The sequence below is a fragment of the Xenopus tropicalis genome, chromosome 4 (genome assembly GCF_000004195.4).
Source record: "Xenopus tropicalis strain Nigerian chromosome 4, UCB_Xtro_10.0, whole genome shotgun sequence".
Lineage (NCBI taxonomy): Eukaryota > Metazoa > Chordata > Amphibia > Anura > Pipidae > Xenopus > Xenopus tropicalis.
In genome coordinates this window covers 103,597,855-103,623,728 of record NC_030680.2, presented here as the reverse complement: position 1 = coordinate 103,623,728, position 25,874 = coordinate 103,597,855, and the positions used below count along the sequence as shown (strand labels likewise).

Below are 25,874 nucleotides of genomic sequence, written 5' to 3'. Positions count from 1 at the left end.
ACACCTATAGAAGCACCAACAGAGAGAACACATGTGCTGCTAGCCTTAAGTTAGAAAAATAAGTTATTGTGGATTTCAAGCTCCAAGATGAATCCACCCAACTGCTGGAAAAAGAACGAATGAACAATAGATAGCATATTCCAAAACAAATAAATCACTTTCCCTTTCAAGAGAGGCTCAACAATCAACCAGTGTAAGCATTTTTTGGAAATACCCTTTTTGTGACATTATAGTGCATATTTCTGATTGGTTGCATTGTACAGATACTGCTATATGTAAAAAACACAGTACCTGTGTGATCTAACCAATTTACCAGCACCATGCATCTAGCATGTAATACACAGCAGCAGCAAAATCCTACAACTGTAGGGGCGTTTTGGAAGGACCCACAATTGTGGTCAAATGCATGATGATGGTGGTGGTGGTGGGGGTCTGCAAATAATTTTGGTGGGTGTCTGGAATGGTTAAATCAAATCTCTGCACAACAGTGTATTGCATGAACTAAACAGTGAGCGAATGCACACACATGGATATCAGTTGCAGAAAAAACATCATATTCCAATGACAACATACAAGCCAGAATTGTTTATCAAAATGCAAAAGTAGTGCATTACTTAGCAGCAGCATATTTTTCTGCACATGCACATAAAGTTCCAAAATTAGGTACAAGCAAGCAGTGCAACAATGATACTGGGTGGCCCAAACCTTTGAAGGTTGACCCCTCTTCCCCCATATGTAAAATATTTTATTATATAAGGAAATAATCTTTAAGGGCTCTGTTCCTTTATGCTTTTTAAGTTTTCATGAAGAAGAAGAACATAAAAACAATCAACGCACCAGAGGTCACCCCTTTAGATTAGAGGAACGGAGCTTCCATTTGAAGCAGCGTAGGTGGTTTTTCACGGTGAGGGCAGTGAGGTTGTGGAATGCCCTTCCTAGTGATGTGGTAATGGCAGATTCTGTTAATGCCTTTAAGAGGGGCCTGGATGAGTTCTTGATCAATCAGAATATCCAAGGCTATTGTGATACTAATATCTACAGTTAGTACTAGTGGTTGTATTTATAGTTTATGTATGTGAGTGTATAGATTGGTAGGTGTGGGTTAGGTGTGCTGGGTTTACTTGGATGGGTTAAACTTGATGGACACTGGTCTTTTTTCAACCCTATGTAACTATGTAACTATCTAAATACACAATCTGACCGAAAGCCTGATGGAAGCAGAGTGCCTCCTTTATTAGGTTAAACAGCCAGTTTACCCAGGGTCTCTCTCTGTGAGATGGCAGTCGAGTATGAGTCGGAGAGTTTTAACGTTGATGAGCCACAGGCATACATCTGGTGCAAGGATGTTTCTACCTACCTCTGTGCCCAAGCTAGAGTCGCTTTAGTTGCAACTGAGCTAATTTAGTTAGAATAACAATAGAGGTGTGTAATGACACACCTCTATTGTTATTCTAACTAAATTAGCTCAGTTGCACTCTCATTGAACTTTACTATTATGTTAATTACCCTTATAGTGATCTCATAACCCCCTTTGTGTTTTAGTAAAGTCTGTCTGCATTAAGTGAAGCTAAAATTCCACGTGTTTGTAGCAACCCCACAACCATATTTTTTTTAGGGCACTCCTATGGTGTCTACTGCTCGCTCTTCATTCTTTGATTCATGATTTGGTCCTAAATGGTTGGCCATTGCCAAGATACATACAGTTGAATGCAAAAGCTTGGACACCACTTAACAAATTACATAGATCAAGTTGCTCCTGGTGGCTTTCGAGGTATCTTTAGGACCATTGTGTTGTTGTAGGAGGCAGATACCCTTTATCAGATTCACCTTCTTTGCTGATTATTTCACACTGGCATCCAGAATTTGCTGATATATTGCGGAATCCATTCTTCCCTCTACACATACAGTGATTCCTGTGCCACTGGCTGCCACACAATTACAAAGCATAATGGATTCACCCCCTGTGTTTGGCAAGGTGTTTTTTTTTTTTTTCTTATCAAATGCTGCTCCTTTTTTTCTCTAAGCCTTTATTGGTTGCAATTTTCACTTCATCAGTCCACGGCACTTGTTTCCAAGAGGCCTCTGTCTTGATGCTTTTTTTGACACACTTTTTTTCAGACACTGACATTTGAGGTTAATTCACAGATAAGGCTTTCCCCGATGACTTTTCCATGCAGATCATATTTACGCAAGCAATGCAACATCACTTCTGTGTCTGTAAAACCTTTCTGCAGGTCTTTCGCAGTCAAAGTCAAAATGTCCCCTTAAATATCATTTCTTGATGACATTACTAACAGTAGGAATTGCAATTAGTTTTAAATTTTTTATAATTTTCAGATCCTAACTGCAAAATAAGGAAATGCACCAAAACCTTTGGATATTCCACAAAAACTATTTTCTTTGTCCCTATGTTTTAAAGTTTGTGAAATTAAATGTAAATGTGCATTAACAATTGCAAATATGTATAACACACTAATGCTTGTTTAATACTTTTTTCTACAAAATTAACTAAAAATGTAATTTGGCAAGGGGTGACTGACTTTTGCATTTAACTGTATGTGTGTTTTCCCCCCAATTAATGCATACAAAAAACACAAAACAAAAGCAAATATTAAACGACTATGTACAAGTAACTTAAAACTGGCAGATAAGTTATTCTTTCGCACACAGGGAAAAAATGTCATAGCCAGAAATAGAAGTGAGAAGCACAAAAAGCACAACAAGACCTACCCGACTCCTACGTGATGCATGAAGTCCCAGTGTTGACCCATTGTCTACATCTCCCATAAGGAAGTCTGACACACTGTAACGGAAATAAGCCATGAATAGGACTTACAAAGGAAACATTCTTGATACACATACAATGTTTCTGTCAAGCTTTGTTGCTCATGTAAGCCTAGTATTTTTTAATGTTAAAAAGTAAAGTATTCTTAAATTAACCCTCCTATGTTCTGGGTTCTTATAGTAACCGAAAAAATTAAATTACAGCTTGTCTAAAAGTTTTTTGCCTCCATAAGATATACCTTAGGCACTGGGCTTTTTGTATCAGGTGAGGGGATTAACTTCCATTTGACCATAAAATCCATGTTTCCTAAATTACTCCTTAACGCCTCGTCTTGCTAAGCCCTACCCTGTGTCCTGAAGCCAAATCATCAATGCAAACAGTGTAACTCTGATGCATGTTATAAAAGCACCTATGCACTAAACATCTTCAGCAATTACTACTTTTTAATTTAAAAGAACGCATGTTGTCATATCACTCCTTTAAATCAGGACAACTATAAAATGTCAAATATAAAGCGGTTCAGGTGCACACAAATGGATGGCATAAAAGCCTACACACTTTAGGGCTCATTCACGTAACGCAACAAAGTAAAGATAGCAGTTTCTATACCTTCTATTATCCAAAATCTAGAATTTCCAGATAAAAGATACTTCCATAATTTAGATCACTATACCTTAAAGTCTGCTAAAAATCATTAAACATTATATACACCCAATAGGATTATTTTGCCACCAATATGAATGTATGCAGCATAGTTACCACCAAGTGCAATTTATTATTTTATTATTAAAGAGAAAAGGAAATCAGTTTTAAAAAACGAAAACTATTTGCCTAAAATATACTCTGTGGCAGATGGCCTTCCATCAATTCAGAGCTTTCTGGATGATGTGTTTTCCACATAAGGAATCCTATATCTGTATTTTTATTTACAAATATATCTGCTTTTTTGGTGGTGTTAATTGTATTGTGTTCTTTAAACATAATACAGTGTATAGAACAATGTTTAAATAAACAAATAAAAGATTATGGCTGTCTTCACAGAAGAAAGCAAAGCTATTGCAATAAAAAGAAAAAACTGGACTTCCACTCTAAAGATGACATTTTACAGAACATAAGTAACTGGCATGGCAATTTAAATTGACTACTATAGTTAAATTTACTTTGTTGGTAACTGGTTATCTGAACTCAAAACTGTCTCAAGTTCACAAACCAATAGCAAAAGCAAAAGTTGTACTCAACACTAAACATTTTTTAAATTTCCAAGCAAGAGGTGGAATGAGGATCACCACATAATACATGTAGGCAACACAATAGACAGTCTTCACTTACCTGTATCAGTATATTACAGGACATTTAGGGTAATGGCACACAAGGAGATTGCCCACAGGAAATCTGCACTACTGTAGGCAACATAACTTCTGAAAATACCCTTTTTCTTTATTAACATTTGGATTGCCACTTGTAAAACACATTACATGCAGCTTTTTGGCTTAATCATGGAAAAACGAGATCAAGGTAATTTTCTAGCAATTAAGCCCGATTGGTTCATGTAATGTATAATGTGTGAGTACCTGAGGTGATCTGAATGTTACTGAAGGGAATGGCATTTCTCAGCGATTTGACACCCTGTGCTAGTGCAGATTTTTCTGCAGGTGGGAAATCTCCTTGTGTGTCATTACTCTTAGGGCAATGACACACCAGGGGATTAGTCACCCACAATAAATCTCCTTTGCTGGGCGACTAATTTCCTTGTAATGCTTTCCAACCTGCAATAATGTAAATTGCCAGTGGGAAAACATACATGATATGGCTAATTTGTAAAGTAGCCTAAAAATGCCTTTTAGGGCAGTGGCAGATGGGGAGATAAGTCGCCCTGCAACAAATCTTTGTTACCGTGGGCGACCAATCTCCTCGCAATGTCATCCCACCGGCAAGAATATAACTTGCAGTTGGGATGGCATACACATCAGTACAATTTCCCGAAGTCGCCTGAAGTTTCCTCTCAAGGCAACTTCGAGAAATCGTAGCGGTACGTATCCATCACATCGGTGATTTACATTCTTGCCGGTGGGATGGCATTGTGGGGAGATTAGTCGCCCGGGGTAGCGAAGATTTGTTGCGGGGTGACTAATCTCCCCGTCTGCCACTGTCCTTAAAAAGAACTTCGGGCCATTCTGGAAAGTAGTCATGCTACGTTTCCCCACTGGCAATTAGCATTTTAGCTGGCGAGAATGAAACAAGGGACATTGTTGGCCAATATTTATTGGGGGTGACAAAACATTCCGTGTGTCATTGCCCTTAGACATTTGGTGCAAATATTTACTTACTTTTATATAAACAGATAACATAGTAAATGAGGTTGAAAAAACCACATAAATAAAGTTCAAGGCCTTAATAGGGGGTAACATTTCCTTTCAGACTTCCAAGACCTCAATCAGAATAGTAGAATAGTCCCTGGATAAACTCTGTACGTTTCTCACTTTCTAAAATGGTATCCAACCCTTTCTTAAAACTATCCGATGTATCACTAGTAAAAACCCTTTCTGCATCTTAAAATTGAACTAAGGGTTAAGAGCGCAAATCTGGGGGGGGGGGGGGGGAGGGTTTGCTGGCTAAGCAATTAACAGCCCCACTCAAAACTGAAATGTGTAAATCAACATTTCCAAATTACAATCTCCTGACACTAAAGAGTGCCTGCGGGTCCAGGCAACTGCAGAAAAAATCAATAGGGATTCTGGGCATTTTCTTGTAAACTCATGGAATATTTTCATTTTATGTTCATATGTATATAGCTTCACTTCTTAATTTCACTTCTTTGTTCTTTTCCTCATCTTACAACAATTTCTTTATTGCTTCATTCCATCATTCACTTCTGTTTTCCCTTTTCTCCTTTCCCATTCTAAATCTACACCTAGCCTATACCCTTTTCCTTTACTCTTATGCTCTCCCCTTTACTCCCACACCCTCTCTACCAGCTGTTTCAATTCTCTTTACAGTACACTTTTTATTTTCTCTCCCCTTACTTCCAATCACTTAGTACCCAATAATGTGAGGCCCAGTAATATACTAATAACAGTGAATGCAAAGTATCTATTTTGTTGTCTCAAACTCAAAAATCCTACAAAACTGCAGCTACCCATGCTGGATATATATTTGTTTAAACCAGTTGTATAACAAATAAATCTATATGGATCTTTCTAATGCCAAGAAAAACAATTTTTGCTACATAAATCTCTCAGACTTACACGTTACCGAAGGTGAAGGCTAATGCATCAATGGATGAAAAGATTTCACTGAATTGCTCCTTCTTGTTCTCCTCATTAATGTTTTTGAAGTTTACAGCTGGAAAATTAGAGAAAAAAAATAAATCAGACTAGGTGATCCCTGGAAGAAAACCTTAAGCCCAGTGTAACCTAAAAAGCATCTCTTTTTCTCTCTCCTTACAGTTGCGTGAGGGTCAAGAGGAAAATACTGGCTGTAGGTGGTTTAGGGGCAGCTGTAATATAAACATAACACTAAGTGGTTTCATTACTACTAACACTGACATTTTCTTATCAATTTAAAGGAACAGAAACACAAAATTTAATGCACTGTTGCCCTGCACTGGAAAAAGTTGTGTGGTTGCTTTAGGGCTGTGGCACACAGGGAGATTAGTCGCCGGTGGGATGGTATACGATTTACATTCTCGCCTGTGGGATGGCGTTTCGGGGAGATTAGTCGCCCACGACAAGGGAGATTTGTCGTAGGCGACTAATCTCCCCGTCTGTCACGGCCCTTAGAAAGACTACTATAATTTAAATATAGCTACACAGCAGCTTGTTCATTTAAATGGAAATAGGTCTAAATGGCACAGATTACATAGCAGAAAAACTCTGGAAAACACTATTGTATTCTACAGAATTTATCTGTTATGTAACTTGCACCATTTCTCTTTTTTTCCAGCTTGAATGGCTGACCCCATGGCTACAAGGCAGCTTGTTTATTTAAACTATAGTAGGGTTCTGAAGCAAACACACCAGTTGTACCAGTGCAGGGCAACAGTATATTATTACTTTAACACTTTCATTTACCGTTCCTTTAAAGAATGCATTGGGATAACCTTAATCTTAATGCTCATATAATAAACTAGCACACAAAGCAAAAGAAAAAATGCCTCTCCCATCCTGCCGTTACTTATTTATTTTTGTTATGAATTATAAATAATGCTAAATTTAAGAAATAAATTACTGGCTTCTCTACATATTGGCCTCTCTACATAAAGGTTGTCTCAGTCATGGAAGAAAGCATTTGGCAAGCAAGACTGAGGGCAGTCACACACGGGGAGATTAGTTGTTGTGTGACAAATCTTCGTTGTCGCGGGCGAATAATCTCCCCGCAATGCCACCCCAACAGCTAGAAAGTGAATCGCTGGTGGGGTGGCATACGCAGCGCCACGATTTGCCGAAGTCGCCCGAAGTTTCCTCTCAAGGCATTGTGGGGAGATTAGTCGCCCGCAACAACGAAGATTTGTCACGAAGCGACTAATCTCCCCATGTGTCACTGCCCTTAGGGTGAAGACACACAGAGCTACTAGTAGCAGCTGCTTATCGTGGCTACTAAAATAGACAATGCTGATCATTGTAATTGTCTCTACGTGTGTTTTAGCAGAGACAGTTCTTATTATTGACTATGGCAGGGTATTTTCTCAATTACAAAAATAAAAACAGCTGCAGACCCAGGGAATAAATCTTTTCTTGTTTTCTGGATCAGGATGCTGTTAAAATGCTCCAAGTATTTGAGCACACGTTAGCTACTAATGCAATCAGCATTATACTTTGTGTTTCAAATTGTGTCACTGACTTGACCTTCTAGGATAAAACTCCTACATTACTTCATACTGGTTAATGTTTATGGTCAGAACCTTTAAACCACTGCTACAGGAATATGCAAGCCTCATAGAAAGGCCTATTATTAACATTTATTTATAAAGCGCCGACATATTCCGCAGGGCTGTACAATAAGTGGTTTTCATACACTGGACATACAGAGTAACATATAAAGCAATCAGTAACCGATACAAGACCTATGATCTACAAGACCTATGATAGCACCTGTAAAATACCACAGCAGTAGTAATTCCAAAGAGACACAAAGTAGACCAAAATGTTTATTCATAAATAAAAGCATCAAATAAAATGGGAAACAAATGAAGAAGGGCAACAAAAAGGATGCTTAAACTGTGGCCTTAAAGATTACACAAAGCAGGGCTTTGGGGTCGGTACATACATCCTCTGACTCAGACTCCTCAGTTTATGGAACCTCGGACTCCTCTGTTTTTGATCTACTAATGTATTTTCCAAGTTCATTGAAAGCACACAATATATAAGGCATCTCATCCCTGCCAAAACTCAGCAATTTTAAAGCTATATGAAGATTGCGTCTGCTGGTGGGAACAAACAAACCAAAGAACTACTGGCTGGGAAGCTGACACACAACCCTATTGGCCTTCCAAGCCTGTCACTGCCAACATGAGTGAGAATACTGTACAAGTTTGGGTCTAAATCTCTAACTAAGCCTATGTCATTGTGGCTTTTTCTTTCATTCATTAAAGAAACTACAAACATTCCTTAAACCTAAAGTTTATATAAAAAGGCAAGAAATGAAAACAATGTTAGTATTATGCAAAAAAAAAAAAAAAACACAACTGCATAATGTTATAGTGTTGCTTTTGATATTTACATAATCACCCTTGAATGACCTGTGGCCTTATAGTCAGGCTCTGTATCACTGCCTAGCATGTTTTCAGCATACACATTTACTCATTCACAACATAAGCACAGAGTGGCATGCACAAATACAAGGATACTAAAAATGTAAGGGGTCTTTTTATAACTGCAGGGCAGGTTGCAAAAGCAAAAAAGCAGCCTTGCAGGTAACAAAGGATATGTAACAAGGAAAAGCGGAAAAGAACAGTTTAAGGGCTCTGGCACACAAGGAGATTTGTCGCCTGCGTTTTTTCCCCCTGGCGCTTTGGCAACAAGTCGCCATGACAGCACCCACGAAGAGATTTCATGCGAGTTGAGCTCCAGGCGATCTGCTACCCATGGTACACTCAACAGTTACCCCCCCTCATGTTTACTCAAGTCGCTCAGAAAAGGGTCTGTGTGCGATTTGAAACAGCAGGCGATTTGAAGTAGCCTCGTATGTTTTGACGCTGGCGATTTCCATTGATTTAGCATTGGCGTCTTGTCGCTCGTCTTGTCGCCAAATCGTTCTTTTTAAAATCGCCAGCGACAAATCTCCTCGTGTGCCAGAGCCCTAAAGGGTAATGGATAGGATAAAGAATGTAGACAGACAGACACCGGCTGGGATGCACAGAAAGAGAAGGATATATGTTTATGTGACACAAAGTGACAGAAGCTGTACACTTAGGGCATATTTATTATACTGTGTAAGCCAATATCTTGTTAATGAACGTTCAAATTTAATTGCTGATTGGTTGCTATGAGCAACATTACCAGTGATGTTGTCTTACACACTATAATAAATATGTCCCTAGGCATATTATAGACTGAGTGGCACAAGGTGGTAGATGTAATTGGAGCTCATGGTGAAAGAGTATACATGGCACAAAGAATGGGTATGATTCCCAACAAACTAATGGCACAGAGGCCCACTGGGTCTACAGCCATACTGTCTCTGCCATCTGCCTTCCCCTGCCCAGTCCCCTCTGAAACCTGTATATATTGTGTATGTGTTTGGGGAGTGAACATTTTATTTATACATTTACCTAGAATAATTCTAATATTAAAACATACTTTTACACATTGTTCAAAATGATATGAAATGGATGTGAATATTTATGATTTTTGGCAAGTTTAACTAGTTGGAAACAAATACTTGGCTCCTGAAAGGACTTATAAAAGCATCCCAATAGCAAGGTTTGAGCCATACAAACTTTCTGCAATTAGCTGTGATTTATTAATTTGTGTAGTAACAGTAAAATTTAAATACTTAGATTTTGCACTTGACCTCACCTCCTTATCTCTTTAGAGCAATTACAGAATAAAAATAAGGTGGTAGTTATTAAATTGCCAGCAATGCTGGGCCAAAAGTTAAGGGCAGCCAAGGCAATCATCCTCTCCTGGGTGACCACTCCCTTCCTACCTCAACACCTAAAAACAACATGGCATCCACTGTGCATCATCCCCCCTCTCCTCAACTCAGCAACTTGCGCATAAAATCCTTCCCTACCTTACTAACTCGCCTTGCTGCACTTATGGCTGGAGTTACAGAAGGGTTGGAACCAGGGGTAGGCAGGCAGAAAAGGTACGTGCTCAGTGTTCCTGTATCTTGTGCCCTAGACATGTGCCTACCCCTAGTTGCAGCCCTGATTGCCAGTCACTATCAAACCAGCCCCTGTATAGTAAACTTCTTACCAACATGGGCTGCTTTTCGAAAAGGGCAGAGCCTGTATTCTGGCCCTTCTGGGTAAGTGATTTGCAGAAGTGAACACTCTTTCCCAAAACATTTATACAGATGAGCCCTTTAAAGGCAACCCAAGAGTGGATAAGTCTACAGTTCAGGCAAAACTACATTTTTAATCATCATCTAACAAGTGATCGTGTTAGGAATATTAATTAAAAGTAGAATATATTAACAACTAACGTACACATGTATAACATACATTCATATATTTTGATATAATGGTTAAAACGCTTGTCTTTTAGAAAACCATGCCCAATACTAATATAATTTTTTTTTACATGGTGATCAAAGTTCAAGGCTCTTTTTTTTTTATTAAAGGAAAAAGCAAATCATATAGTAGTCTGTGTCCTCAGTGTTCGGGATAATAGGTTTCTGGACATATATTAATACTTCCAGGAATTATTACAATTAATACAGTGAAAGCATACTTTGCAGTGCTTTTTAAACATTCCTATCAATAAATAGAGTTTTCCAGCAACACAAGTAGCATATCATGAATGCAATATTGCTGCCACAACCAATATATGTACCACAGAAGCCCAACATAATGTACAATTATTTTTTTTTTTTAAATTAAATAAATGTCAGATAAGTTGCTCTACAGGTATATAAGAGTACTTTTTCCATATAAAAGTGTAGCGGTTATTTTAACTGCCATGTTATCAACCGATAGGATAAGTAAAAATAGAAAAAGTAAAATCACACAACTAATCACACAATGTTTTAGCAGCAAAAATTGAAGACTTTTAGTTTAATGCAAATCTTCTCATAGCATAGAAAGTGGAGACCAGCGGAACACACAATAGACCAAAACGGAATAGAATAACAAAGGGTACATACCAAAACCGATCCAACAATAATCCAACAAACTCAAGCAGTATTTAGTTATAGAATCTGTAACTCCCAAAATGCTTAAAGTGCTTCAGTGTTTTTACTCCTCTTCTTATCAGTAAGTATTTTAAAAAAGTCCGAATTACAGCAAACGTCTCAACTTGCTAAAAGTGGACGCACTCTGAAGATTGGAAAAGCCTGTTAGACTGCTATCTTCCTCTGAAACGTGAAGAATTTATCTGTAGTGAATAGTTTTCCTGTCGCAGGAAGGCTTTGTCGTCACAGTTGTGTTAGGCCTTTGAACTTCTGAGTGTCGGGGAAAAACATATGCAGCAGGATTGAACGCCAGTGGAAGAATACAAAATAAAATCTTCATACAGAATAGTCAGACTTCAAGACATTGTATTCTTTGTATTTTGTTTAAAAAAAAATATATGCCTTAAAAGCGGGCTGGTCAGCAAGTCCATTGCTACTGTGATTATGCATAGCTCTTTAAAACATGCACACGTTTTCCCCAGGACATCCTGACTATACACAATAGCTACAACCAACAATAGACATATGACCTCAACGTCTAAATACATAATTACTATATTATGTATTCCTTATAGTGTTCACGATTCTAATAACATTTCAGTTCCAGGACAGCTAAAGACACTGCACACTGACAACTGAAAATGTCAGCTACTTGTTATAAAACACTGGGGAAATTTGCCTGTGGGCAGAAACCCATAGCAACCAGTGATTGGCTTATTTTTAGACAGCTGCAGGTAGAAATATGAATGCAACAATTTCATGGGTTGCCATGGGTTACTGCCCATGGCTTTTAGAGAAGACAAAACAAACATAGGGCTTTAACCTGAGTTTCGGCTGTTTACATTTTTAACTGCACTGCTTTTTACAAGTATTCAGTCTAGTATAACTATTTTTAATATTCTACTTGAACACAAAACTTGCACTACTCCTTTTTAAAAATCTGCCTTGGGAGTCAAAAGGGTGGAAAAAGTATGGCATTATTGGTATAATCAGCTCCATATTACAATAAAATACCTTTGTGATAAATCATGTTTTCATATTAACCAAGTCACCCACCCTTAAACACACGTGCAAGATATAATAAACCCAAAGTGTGATTAACTGGACAGCATGAGTAATATAAATACCATTCTGTGACTGGCTGTTAAAAGAACTTCAATATGTTTGGGCAATGGAATTTAGAGGTTGTGAATTTGCACACAAGGTAAATTATGATCACTTAAAACAAACAAAAAAAAAAAAAAGTTGTGGAATGCTTCCTCCCGGATCAGCTTTAGTAGGAATGGAACCAGAATCAATAACCATACACATGGAGATGTGATCATTTAGAGGATGAAGAGAGGTTGGCCGACTGCTCATGTGTATAAAGACACAGTTAGGAAACATGTCACTTCCTCTGCTATTGTACATGAATGCATACACTATACAGACAGAAATATTTGGACACCTGCCTGAACAAGATCATATCCAAAAACCAAGAGTATAAATATGAAATTGGTCATCTCTTAATGCTTTAACAGCCTCTACTCTTTATTCCATCACTCCAAAAAGGATTTCTACTGCTCCAAAACCCAATGACAACTTTTACATATCTCTAGTTGGTGCTTGGGCGTCTTCAAACAAATTATTCTTCTGCAGACATTTCTTAGAGAGCAGACAGTTTACATGGCCTCAGTTGGAACAAGCACGTTCAATTTTACACACTTCAGCAGTCCCCTTCTGTGAGCCTACCACTTTATGGCTGAACGCCTGCTGTTACTAGACATTTCCACTTCATTATCACTTCACTTACAGGGAGGAAATTTGTCAAACTAATTCGTTGGGTAGGTGGCATCATATGATGGTGAAGTGCTGATTGTCACAGAGCTTTTCAGTAAGAGTAATTCTACATCCATTTGCTGTTGGGGATTACATGGCTGAAAGATACAGCTGTGTCAGTAATAAGTGTTGTTTAAATATCCAATTCAACAAGAAGGTGTGCAGGGATATTTTAACATATACTGTATTATTATTAGTCGTCTAAGCCCAACAGACATGGGTTTCAAACCTGCACGCTAACAAAACAATCAATATTAGTGGTCCAATGATACAAAAAAAAAAATGTATCCAACAATATAAAAAAAATGACAAAATGTAAACACAAACAGGTGGCAAACTGTCAAAGTAACTATATCCAAGCACAACATTAGCATTTCACCTGCTGTCTAACCATTAGTAAGTGTATGGCAAGGCATTTTATTTTCCATATAGGCACTTGAGGGCATGTGCCTAAGGTGGCAGCTTTAGGGGGATGGAAAATACATTTTTTGTGGGAAAAAAAAACATTTTCAGTGCCACTAGATCCTTCCCTAGGGGGGTAGGGGGAACCTGTACAGTGCTGCGATGGAAGTGCTGTCATGTGCAGCACATTGCCAACACTTCCACAGATGGGTGCAAAACTGGTCCAGAATGCAGCCTTGGGCCAGGTAAAGACTAGCACAACAAATCATTACAAAATGATTACCAGGAAAGACAAAAAAAAAAAAATCTAACTGCAGTGTTTATTTAAAGAAAATTATGTTGCTTGTTTCTGGCTAAAAGTATGTGCGGAGGCTTAGTTCACAAATTAAGTACAAATTAAGGTTTAATACAGACACCAGAAATTAAACCTTCTCTTACAAGTGTCATAACATTTTCTTTGCATGTGTTTTATAACTTTGCTGTAGAAGTATTTGCCCTATATGCTTTTCCAGGAGTGGATAGCCATATTTTTGCTGCAATAGTCTGTTAGTGATTGTAAATGGCAGGTTAAGAAGTGACAGCCAGGTTTAGGAAATATGTTCTCTCATACTCCAAAACATACTATTATCTGCATATTTGCAAAGGACTGCATTTTGTTGCTGCATGCAAAAATGGTTTTATATCGAAAACAATCTCATAAATTACATTAGATTTCTAAAGCTTGGTATAAGGTAACATAGTAACATAGTAATGAAACCTGCATAACTATTAGGTGACTCAAAGGAAGGTGTGGTGAGGCTAACAAGGCATGGATATGAACAGTACTGACAACCTTAAGGGCGAAAACAAATGGGGCGATTACTCGCCACGACATTTAAAAAAAGTTGGTGACTAATCACAGCGACTCTCCCACCATAGGGCGACTTTTTAAAAAGTCGCCATGTGTAGCTTTGCCCTAAAGGACCTTGTTCTATTCCGGTGGTTAGAGCTGTAGCTAGCTTCCATGTGTCCATTTCAGAAGTATGAGTACCGAGTATGACCATGGAAAGCACCAATGCTAACGCAGTTACAGTACAGTAAAATTCCAAGAATTAGTCCTGACATAGCAACCACATTTAGTTCCTTTATTATTTTTGATGAAACAGTATCAGGATATGAAAGAGGAAGACTTGTTTTGCAAGAAAAACATTAAAGCATGAATGCAAAAATACAGACCACGATTCTTTGGGTAATAAAAAATGCAAACACTTGGGGAAGATTTAATGTTCCATTGATTCATATGGGATTTTTAGAACAATATTTATGAATGGGTAAAAGTTAAATTTGATAAATACACTACTAACCAAAGCCCAAACAAATAACAACAGTGCTTCCGCACAGCCAGACAAAGCGGACAAATTATGCCTGTAAATTATTTTCATACATTGATACCTATGTTAAGGTGACTACTGTTTTACACAGTACATTTTCACATTGGTTCCACAGAAAATACATATCCATATAACACAAATGCAAAGTTTCATCTAAAAGCCAAAAAAAAACAAACTATTTGAGTCATTCTATCATACAGGTATGGGATCCCTTATACGGAAACCCGTTATCCAGAAAGTTCCGAATTACGGAAAGACCATCTCCATTATAAGCAAGTAATTCGAATTTTTAAAATGATTTCTTTTTTCCCTGTAGTAATAGAACAGTATCTTGTACTTGATCCCAACTAAGATATAATTAATCCTTATTGGAGGCAAAACAAGCCTACTGGGTTTATTCAATATTTAAATGATTTTTTTATATATAGAGAGAAAGAAGTCTGCCTATACCAAAATTATAATTAAGCCTCACAATAAATACTGAAATAGTAAATGCTAGCATAAAGGATCAATAAACCATGTCATGGAAATATAAATAACCCCCCTTTATTTCTTAATTATCAATTTTGTACTAAAGATTTTGTTTTATCCGGCAGCATGATCACGTTGCTCCATTGCTATCTGTTGCCACAGTAAGTAGCAGTGCTGTGACTGACATCCTATAAAGGAAAAATAGCCCATACAGGCCCCGTATAGGCAATAGACAGCCCTTGTCATTGACACTGGAAGATGGCAGTCACAATACAGGAAACCCCCAATGGCCATAATTGTTCTACAGGGACAAGTTTGTTTTAAAACATTTTGGTTGCATTATTTATGACCCAATATACACAGCACAGAATGTTTTTCAACCTCTATTGTGCTTGTTGGTTACTAAAACATATTCACTACAAAGCAGCTATACTGAATACCATGCTCTCATCACCTACCTTTAACTTTAGCAATCACCGTACCAGCAGCTCCAAGGATATCAACAGAATTAAGGATGCTGTGTTTGGTGATAACAGTTTTCAGCACACGTAACAACTCTCCAAGGCGATCATGGACCACATGGTGCAAGCTTTCTTGATTTTCTACAAAGGAAGAAATGGAATTAGTAAAATGAAGTACCATTTAGAATAGTATACAGCAAATTTCCATTTAAAATCAATCAACAATTAAGACAATAGCAACTTACACGGCATATCCCAGTATAGTGATCAACTGCCCCTGCAAATGAATCAGCTTTAATACTCTCATGTTTAATAGCTGGATACTCCAAGTTAAAAACCTACAGGCCAAAATTTTTTTAGTTAATGCAATATGAAAAGATCTATATAGTCCTCTTTGTAAAACATTGTTTTATTATAATATGAACCGCAAAACATAGCATTAGCAATAGCTGGCTTATAAAATGAAAAGTTTTGGACAAATTTTATTAGGGTTCTCATGTAGAGTACAACACAGTCTACAGAAGACTCTTGAATATCAGGGGATGAACTTTAGGCTCACCAAATAAACATAATAACAAAGTTGGCACTTTAAGGGCAGTGCCACACGGGGCTGAATCTCAACCTTTGTATAACCACAGGCCAGGAATCAGCTGTTCAGCTGGCCTACTCATTCATGTCTGCACTCACAGGCACTGCTTCAGTCAGGGAGGAGACACATGAATTGCTTTCCCTAGAAAGTAAACAAGGGGTCCTGGCTTTAACCATTAAAAATACCCCCCCCCCAATACGTTTGCTGGTCTATGGAAAAGTAGATTTGGCATTATGTATTTAGGCAGGTAGTGGTTTCCTGGAAACCCTAAAACCTAGACTTGCACATAAAATTGTCAAAGGTGGCACCACTCCAAATGACACTTATCAGTGGCAATAGTGATGTCAGGCTTAGATGTGGTTTCTTGCCCATGGAAACCCACCACCATAAGATAAATAATTCTTGTACTGATGTAGCCTCCAGAGACAATTAGGAACTTGACAGTAAGTGATCCAACTAAAGGTGGCCACACACGTGGCGATCTGCTATCTTCATACGATCTTCATGCCATACACGCAGCCCTGAATAGTTTGTGGCTGATGGTCGCACGAAAGATCGCAAATCGCCACGTGTGTGGCCACCTTTTGTGTATGCAGTGTTTACACAATACACAATGATGTTTCTTTTCATTACAAACTAGTAGACTTGGTGAAAAGGTGGTATCTTATGAGGATATCACAGAGCTTTTTAATACAACTCATTCATGTTTGCTGCTGAAGGTTACATGGTTGTTTGCTTAATCTTGTCTGCAATGGGCCCCGGCCCCGAGATTACAAAGATAGACAAGGGAAGGAAGGATTGCTCGGTCACATGTACCCCGGGCCGGTGCAGTTTTCAGCTAACAGGAGCACTGGCCTGAGGTATGTGATTACAATCACTGGGGGGTAGCTAACATTTGCTTCTCCTTTAATAATTAGTCAACAAGTTATTCAGTGAGATAAACAACCATTTATTAGCTCAAAATTTAAACAAACAATTCAAAAGCATACTATACAAAACAGTGAAAAGGTACATCCCAGTGCCTCATGGTGCCCACTCCTAACACGTTTCGCACCATTGGGTGCATCATCAACTAGGCTGCCCAAGAAACCAAAATTGTCATTTTTGGACTCCAGTGATCAAATTTGCAAATCGTGTAATGGTTACTTCAAAATCAGTGACTTCCCTGTTGTAACCTTGTTTTACTGACTTGCAAAGATAAATAGACATTGAGATGGAACACAACTTTTGAAAGCACAGCAATCACAAGGTTCTTGGAAAGCCAGAAGGGAAATGTAGCAAAATCTGCTACACTTCACACTATTTTGTTAATAGCTAAACGTATTAATTTTAGTTAGATCCATCACACACAGACCAAATTAATCAACCAAATTCAACAAAGAATCTGGAAGCTGCAAGATTAAAAAGTAAGACCAGGTAAGGTGAAATCTCATGCCAAAGGCCTCAAAGCATATGCACCTAACTAGTTATTCTGCATTCTATGCAATGCTAAAAATTATTTACATATTTAAAGGGAAAATATTTACACTGCAATGTGATTTGATTGTGGCATAAAAAGCATGAACCATACAGAACTCCCAAGCCCGTGACAACGAAGATTTGTTGCAGCGCGACTAATCTCCCCGTGTGCCACTGCCCTTATCCGGATACCCCAGGTCCAGAGTATTCTGTATAACAGGTGTCTTACCTGTACTAATTTTACATAAGCAGTACACTTTTACAAGGGTCTTGCTTGCAGTAAATAACAATACAACTGCCTCAGATATAACGATTTCAATCCTTCATGCCCTTGCAATACCCCAATGACATCAGATGACACATGCATTCTCTAGGTACTACCTCCATGGAATCTGATATTTCAAAAGAATTATCACAGAAATATAAGTACAGCCTTTGGAAATAACAAGGAAGAATTTCAAGTATTGCTGTCCTTTGAAAGAAACGTGAACATAGAATCCTTTACAAAGAAATCAGGGATATTTTACAAGCAATCACAATACATTTTCTTCTTAAATGGGCAGTATACCACCTTGTCCACCATGACTTGAATTTATAGGGTTTGTGCTGAACATACTTGGTTTTTGTATTTATTAAAAAAAAACAACTTTTTTTTTTTTTTTCTTTTTTTTAAGATAAACAGAACAAACAGCAAAATGGAAACTACTCCATTACTGGCCCTTTAAAGGTATAACATTTGATTACCAATCAACAATTGATTCCGCAAATAATAGACTCTTATTAACAAAACAGTCACAACAAAAGGTGAAGGGGGGGGGCTGTATACTGGTAATCTAATTTTCTACCTTGCAAGGAAGAACAAGTAGCTTCAATTTGTGTTTGCCCTGTTTAGCTTAAGGAAACTTAAAAACCATAGCCTTTTTAGGACTTTAAAATAGGCAAAAAAGTATGTTCAGCACAGGCCCTAATAAGTCAGTTATGTTGAACAAGGTATAGAGTATAGTGCCCCTTCAACTTAGTATGCAAACAATTTTTCTGACCATACATGGCAAAGAAATTTTAAAAGGCATATTTATATATTAAATACTCTATAATTGCATTTTTCTTTGAAGGTGTAAATCAGCAAACAATGGTTTTGTGGTGTTAGCAGTGCTGAGTGAAAGCATGTAAATAACAATTCACTGTAGCACTGAACTCAGCACATTTGATTTGACTAGAACAGAATGTCTCTTGTTCTAGTAGCCCTTTATAAACTTGGTATCGACAGGAGAGATAAAGAAACAAAGTATATTTGTGTAAAACAGATCATGGCAAAAAATGGAATAACCTAAGCACCATGTCTAATTGACGATAACACATAATCTAGCTCCCTTTGAGGTAGGGGATGAAGGAAACTCTTGGAAAGAATCTCTTTGCCAGAAATGATATGGCTCCACAGTAGAATTCAATCAATATTAAGACAACCAGCATCACTTATTATTCTACAAAAAATTATTTGTCCTCATCAACAAATGCATATAAGTACCCAAATGTACTTATAGCCCTCCTTTGAAACAAGTTGCGTAAATGGGGCTTGTGCAGAAAATACATTTTGCCTCTTATTTCAATGACCAGTATGGTTTTGTTATTTTTGAATTGCAGAAAACAGAACAGGGCACACAAGGTAATGGAAGCTACTCCTTGCTTGGTCCTTGTAAGGCAGGTATTGGACTACCAGTGCGCAGATTATTTTGCATAACAGGGTCCTGCCAGCAGAAACATTTGCAACAGAAGCAGGGCTGTGGAGTCGGTGGGAGGATTTATGTACAGACTCCACTGCCCTGCCAGGGCTGTGGAGTCAGATTTGTGGTGTTAGAGGCAATTTTAGGTTGAGTTGGTTGTGCCATAAACGGAGTCACAGTCGAATGATTTATGAACCTACTCCACAGCCCTGAACAGAAAGTAAGGGAGAGGGAAGGGGCCAAATTACATTTATTCCTTGCCATTAATCTATGGCAGCAGTCAGTTTTTGCGTCGATTATGTTAAGCCAAACCAAAAGTTTAAAAAAAAAAAAAAACAAAACTAACAACTCTTGTTTATCTTAAAGAGATTCTTTCATGATTTTTATGGTGTACTTTTTATTTCTAAATTACACTGTTTTGTACAGCATATTCACTCTATTATTTAAAATATTATTCTTGAACCAACAAATGTATTATTTTTAGTTGTAAATCTGAGCTTTGTAACTGGAAGAGTCCCATGCCAGACTTGGATTTCTAAAGGTCCCCATACACGGGCCGACTATAGCTGCCGATATCGGTCTCTTGGACCGATTCGGCAGCTAATCGGCCCGTGTATGGGCAGAACAGAGCTGCCTGGCCGACCGATATCTGGCCTGAAATTGGCCAGATCTCGATCGGCCAGGTTAGAAAATCCGGTCGGATCGGGGACCGCATCGGCTCGTTGATGCGGTCCCCGAACCGACTGCCCCATAAGCTCAAATGTAATCCGATCGTTTGGCCCCAGGGCCAACGATCGGATTATTTATTTTTTTTAAGTCCCTTGCTACCCGATATCGCCCACCCGTAGGTGGGGATATCGGGTGAAGATCTGCTCGCTTGGCGACATCGCCAAGCGAGCGGATCTTATAGTGTATGGGCACCTTTACTATTGAGTGCTATTCTGATATCTACAGGGAGCTGCTATCTTGCTACCTTCCCATTGTTCTGCTGATTGGAGGGAAAGGGAGGGGGTGATATCACACCAACTTGCAGATCAGTAGTAAAGTTAATCAGAGCACAGATCACATGGCTGAGGCACCCTGGGAAATGAAGAATATGGTTAGCCCCATGTGAAATTTCAAAATTAAATACAAAAAAAAATCTGTTTGTGTTTTTGAAAAATGGATTTCAATGCAGGAATCTGCTGCAGAAGCTCTTATAACTTATGTGTTTTGAAAAAAATGCATTTTTTCCCATGAGAGTATTCCTTTAAAGTGGACATACACAAGCCAACTCACATTTTTAATTGTATTAAAATCTTTGCTGGTATTGCTGTACAGTGGCTTTACGTTCATAGCTATACGCCCAACATAAAAATATTAAGGGGGGCTCATAACCTCTGGAGTACATTCAGATGCTGTAAACTGCTATTGGTGCAATCAGAATACATGGGGCTTTCCAAATCAGTTTCTTTTCATTCTATCCGTTATGAAAAGTAGTTAATATTTGATATATACTAGATCATTGCCCAGAAAGGTATATAGATTTCCTTGGTAAACATCAAAGAAATGCCTCCAAAATAAAAGTGCACACATTTTTTAAAAATTGGGTGGCAGCAGACTCAGTTTAAAAATTCTGATTGCAAAAGGTTAACATTTAAATAGTTGCCTTTATCTCATTCTCATAGATACTCTATAAACAAGATTACGGCACAACTGGTTAATAATTTGATACACTAGTGTGTAAGCTTAAAAATAAAAAAAAAAAGTTGTAGATCAGTAGTGAATGCTGCAGAGCAATGTATCAATAAATGTACCAAACTGTAAGGTTAATGGCACACAGGCTATCTTTTCCTATGGTGCATACACTAGTGAAGAAAAGACTACTGTAGCCTTACAGAGCAACAGTTTTTTGGCTGCTGGGGTCAGTGACCTCCATTTGAAAGTTAGAAAGAGAGAGAAATGCTAATAATTAAAAAACAGTAAAAAAAAAAAAAAAATAAAGACCAATTGCAAAGTCATTAAAGAATAGGTCATACTATAACATACTAAAAATTAACTTAACTAACCAAGCCTTTCAGGAAAATATATTTTGTCCATATAATCAAACCATGCAGTTCCCTCAAGTGTATATTCTGTCACAATGGTAATCAATATGCAGAAGATTGGAGATGATAACTTCGTAATTTAAAGAATAAGAAGAGCTGCCCAAAGCCTGGGGGTCCAAATCTAAAATCTTTTCAGCTTTCTGTGTAGCCTTTTGTCTGTTAGAGGAACAAGTGGTCCAGTAATTGCAAGGATAAACAACCTGTTTTACCTGCCCCTTTAGTCTTGAGAGTGATGACCCACTTTGGTTGTGGAGTATGATGCAAGGTTCACTGGAAAGTTATATTTTTTTCATGTCTGGGGGTGGGTATGTAGAAATGCCAACATTTCCAGGCAGTTTCAGTCGATTAAAAAGCAAGCCTGAGGCGGCTAATTATGAGCGTTTTCAGGCTGCATTGTCAAATGAAAGTGCCCCACATGATATTAAATTAAAGGTGGCATACGATGGAAGATAACCAACAATCTTTAACTCAATGTTGTGCAGGCCGAATGGACAGATGCCATATTGTGGTAATACAAATATACGGCAACATTCCATCAGTTGGTTCATTCAGCTGACAGCCTGAGCGGCTGAACTTCATGGAACAAAAAGAAACTCTAGCTCCTCTTTACTTCACTTCCTAATCTGCTGATGCATCTGCCGACATTTCGGCAGAACAATATTATAAACCTAGATGGAAATCTCTGACCTGCCATAAATGGCCAAATACTCATGCAGTTCAGCTAAAATTAATCAAAATGCCTGACCAAATCGGTCAAATCTGTCCATATAATCTGCCTATATACCATGGCAATGAGCTTTAGTTTAGAAACACTGTTCTTCTATAGGGACACTCCTTTTTATTTTTTGATAGCTAGATCATACATTATTATGTTTGTGGGTTTTCAGAAAAATGTTTGATAGGACAACTGTATGACCTAGACTCTCCTCAGACAATCCCCAATACAGCAATTAATAATGAATTTAAACACATTTAACTTTATTCCTTTATTCATGTCAAGATGTAAATGCAGCAAATATTTGACTAAACTAACAGATGAGTCACTTGATAATACCCTTTTTTTGTGGTTTCAGAATTAGCTGTACAATGAAATTCATAGATTATCTCCTTCCCCCACTATGAAGAAGGAGACCGTCACAATGCATCTTTTCATTATGCAATTTCAATATGCTTTATGCTGCATTCCAGAGTTTGTATTTAGTAGCCTTCAGATTCCAATCTCATCTAACCTAGACATGCTCACTCATGCATTTTAATTTGGGAATAAATTATCAACTCAATTTTTTGCAAAAAAAAAAACCCCAAACAAATCAAAACAAAAAAATGCTCCATACAGTTTGCAGAGGGAAATTAACTTTACGTGTATGCTGTATTAATAAGTGCAGTATGTCTGCTTTGTCCACTGCAGACCATAACCATAAATCCATATGTCTGCTTTCTAAGCACAAAGCATATTCACTTCTCCTCTTACCTGATGTTAGCATACCTTCATTTATATGGGGTGCCCAAACATGCCCATGCCATTTACCATTGGCTGTAAAAGGGATATACATGAAAGTGCCAGCCAGTTACAGCCGTTTCTTGGCCAGAGAATATTCTAGTGTTATTTTTGGTCAAGAATGGGCAGTTCTGGAACTTTTATATGGTTCTCACTGCGGTCAGAGAAAGGCAGCAGAGTCAATTTCAGGTGCTCCACTACCAGCTGTAATTTGTCAAAAGTGCCTTAAACTGTTATGAGCTGTATTTAATTACTGGTTCAAGGAAAGCTAAATTCAGTGTGGGGGGTGCCAAAAAGTACTGGCCTGGATAACTTTTCAGAACAGCCTGAAACTGAAAGCAATGCATTTTCCACACATAGTTCTGTTTATATTCATATTCTTCATATAGTTTTATGCTGCTAATACCAGACTTTTTAATCAGCAGCTCTTTTTAAAATTAAGAGTGTCAGGAATAGGGTAGGGTTAACTCAATTTGCAGGTAAAACACAGTTAGGGTCAACTTTGAAAGAGCTGGTGAGCTGAAACCTTTGTATCATCAATACAAAACTGCTAATATCTCAGAAAATGCTAAAAATAACAGCAACACAGTGACAGGCAGACCTCCACTGTCACAGCTTTGCATGTTATAGGTGTGGCAATCTTCCTTATTTGGATCCGAGTGCCCATGGACCAAACAATCACATCATCCTAATTTGGCCAAGCCTATTGGTGGTCAAATGCCAAAATTGTGTATGCCTGGCTAAATGGCAGCTCTGAACCAGACGGCAGCCCCAGGTTTCCCAATAGGCGCAAGCCAGATACAGCAGAAGAATGACGCACACGTCTCTCTCATGATGAATGCCACAAATTACATCTACTGGACTTACACGATTTTTAGCACAATTCAGACCATTCCACCACAACAGTGTCTAGAGAAAACGGGGGATGCTCTGAATCCCAGATATAGCTCTGGATTCTACTAAATCCAAGGCTTTTTTGTGCGAGCAGGATTGGATTTGGCCGAATATCATTAATCACTTCATTAATATCACGTCTTTAAGCTGTAGGTTTCAATTAGTTTTAGCACCCTCAAGAAAAACCTGCTGCATGCAAATTAGGGTTTGGATGCAGTTTTTATTAATTCTATGCATAGCAACACCACCATTACTGATGTTCTGGAAAGTTTCAAGAGGCATGTGCAGATCTGCTGCGATGGGCAAAACTGATCTGATCATTAGAGCCCTGAACCAGGAATCAGATCAAATGGAGGGCTGTGTAGACCCATCAGTTTAAAAAATGCTAGGTTCGACAAATGCATTGAAATATCCTGAATTCTAAAGCTAGTCAGCGTGTTCTATTTTCAGAGGAAAATAGCAAACCATAAATTTCAACTGACCCATTCCTTACATCAAGGGAATAGAGGGTGGATTAACATACTGCAGGCTGGAGGTGTGCCTGTTGTTGTCTTCTATACAAGCAGCTCTGTAACCCCTAATTTCCTTGTAGTTGCACCCTTGGGTTCCCACAGACTGCATGCGGTTTAACTTTATGCAACTTATCAAGACACCACAATGTCAGAGCAGAAAAAGGAGCCAACCTACTATATTTAAAGCCATTATAAAATAACTTTTGTGAAATTGTACAGTTTTAATATTGTCAACATGTTAACTTACATTAGTACGGTAAGAATATCAACACATTTTGCCGTTTGTTACTTTTTGTTAGATATGATTTGAGTAAATAGTAGTTGTTTGAGCAAGGCTACAAAAATTCTCTCATTAGAAATGCCTTTTTAAGTCATTTCAAAGTCACTAGAATTTGTGTTAGACACAGCCCTCCTTAAGGTGGCCATACACGTTAAGATCCGCTCACTTGGCGAGGTCACCAAGCGAGCAGATCTTCTCCCGATATCCCCACCTATGGGTGGGTGATATCGGGAAAATGTAGGCTAATTGGCCCTGGGGCTAAACCATCGAATTATAACGAGAGAAATAGGCACAGTCGGTTCGGAGACCGCATCAACCAATGCGGTCCCCGATCCGACTAAATCCTTTAACCAATTTCAGGCCAGGTATCGGTCGGGCATGCCCCTCATTCCTGCCCCTACACTGGCCAATAAGCTGCTGAATCGATCCAAAGGTACAATCGGCCCGTGTTTAGGCTAATGTCCCACAGGGAAATTTAGTCGCTGCGATTTTTAAAGTTCCAGTCACTCGTCTTTTCCTAACAAGCAATTACTAGAGATTTCAACAACGGAGGGATTCTGTTTCCCACAAATCCAGGTGTCATATTCCCACCCACAATTAGAAAATTAGAAATAACATTCAGTGCAATGGGGGAATCGCAGCGACTTTCCGCTTTTGCCCAGGTTTTACTTTCAGTGATTCAAGTAGTTTTAAAGACCATGCTTTCTTTGTAAAAGTGATTTGAAGTAGTATCGTCGGTTTAGGTACTGGCAATTTATATTCTTAATTCTTCTCTATGCAGAGACAAATGCCTCTCAAAATTAGTATGAAGCAATCAACAATAGCACTAAAAATAGAGTGTCTCTAGTTTTACAGGATAACAAAAACTTCTAAAAGCTAAACCCATATTTTAAAGATCAGTATAATTGGAGGTACATAGCTTCCTACCAGAATTACCTCCTTCACTACAACAGAACTATAATGACATGTGTTCTTTGTTCAGCAGGCAGACAGAAGCATATATTGTGGTAAGAATGTGAATAACTGATTGACTTATGTCTGTGATTCATTGCATGGCCACTGTCATGGTTTACGCTGTAACTTAAACCATTCATATACTATTGTAATTAGCATATTAAACGTACACAACACTCATACAGAACTGCTTCGCCCACCAGAGGTGTGGGCTAATCAGAGTTGTGGCACTCACTCATT

The 25,874-nt window shown here is 38.2% G+C and overlaps 1 protein-coding gene across 2 annotated transcripts in view; it reads right to left on the bottom strand.

Annotated features, from left to right (window-relative positions):
* The window catches only part of arhgap29 (Rho GTPase activating protein 29), a 67,606-nt gene that overhangs the window by 23,299 nt on the left and 18,433 nt on the right, over positions 1-25,874 (bottom strand). Inside the window, exons 1-4 of one of the 2 annotated variants that reach the window (XM_012960665.3) lie at positions 15,639-15,710; positions 11,093-11,389; positions 6,031-6,127; positions 2,731-2,803 (exon numbers count right to left, since the gene is read on the bottom strand). In XM_012960665.3, the coding sequence (XP_012816119.1) occupies positions 2,731-2,787 (57 nt within the window). In that variant the 5' untranslated portion in view covers positions 2,788-2,803; positions 6,031-6,127; positions 11,093-11,389; positions 15,639-15,710. 2 annotated transcript variants of the gene reach the window in all.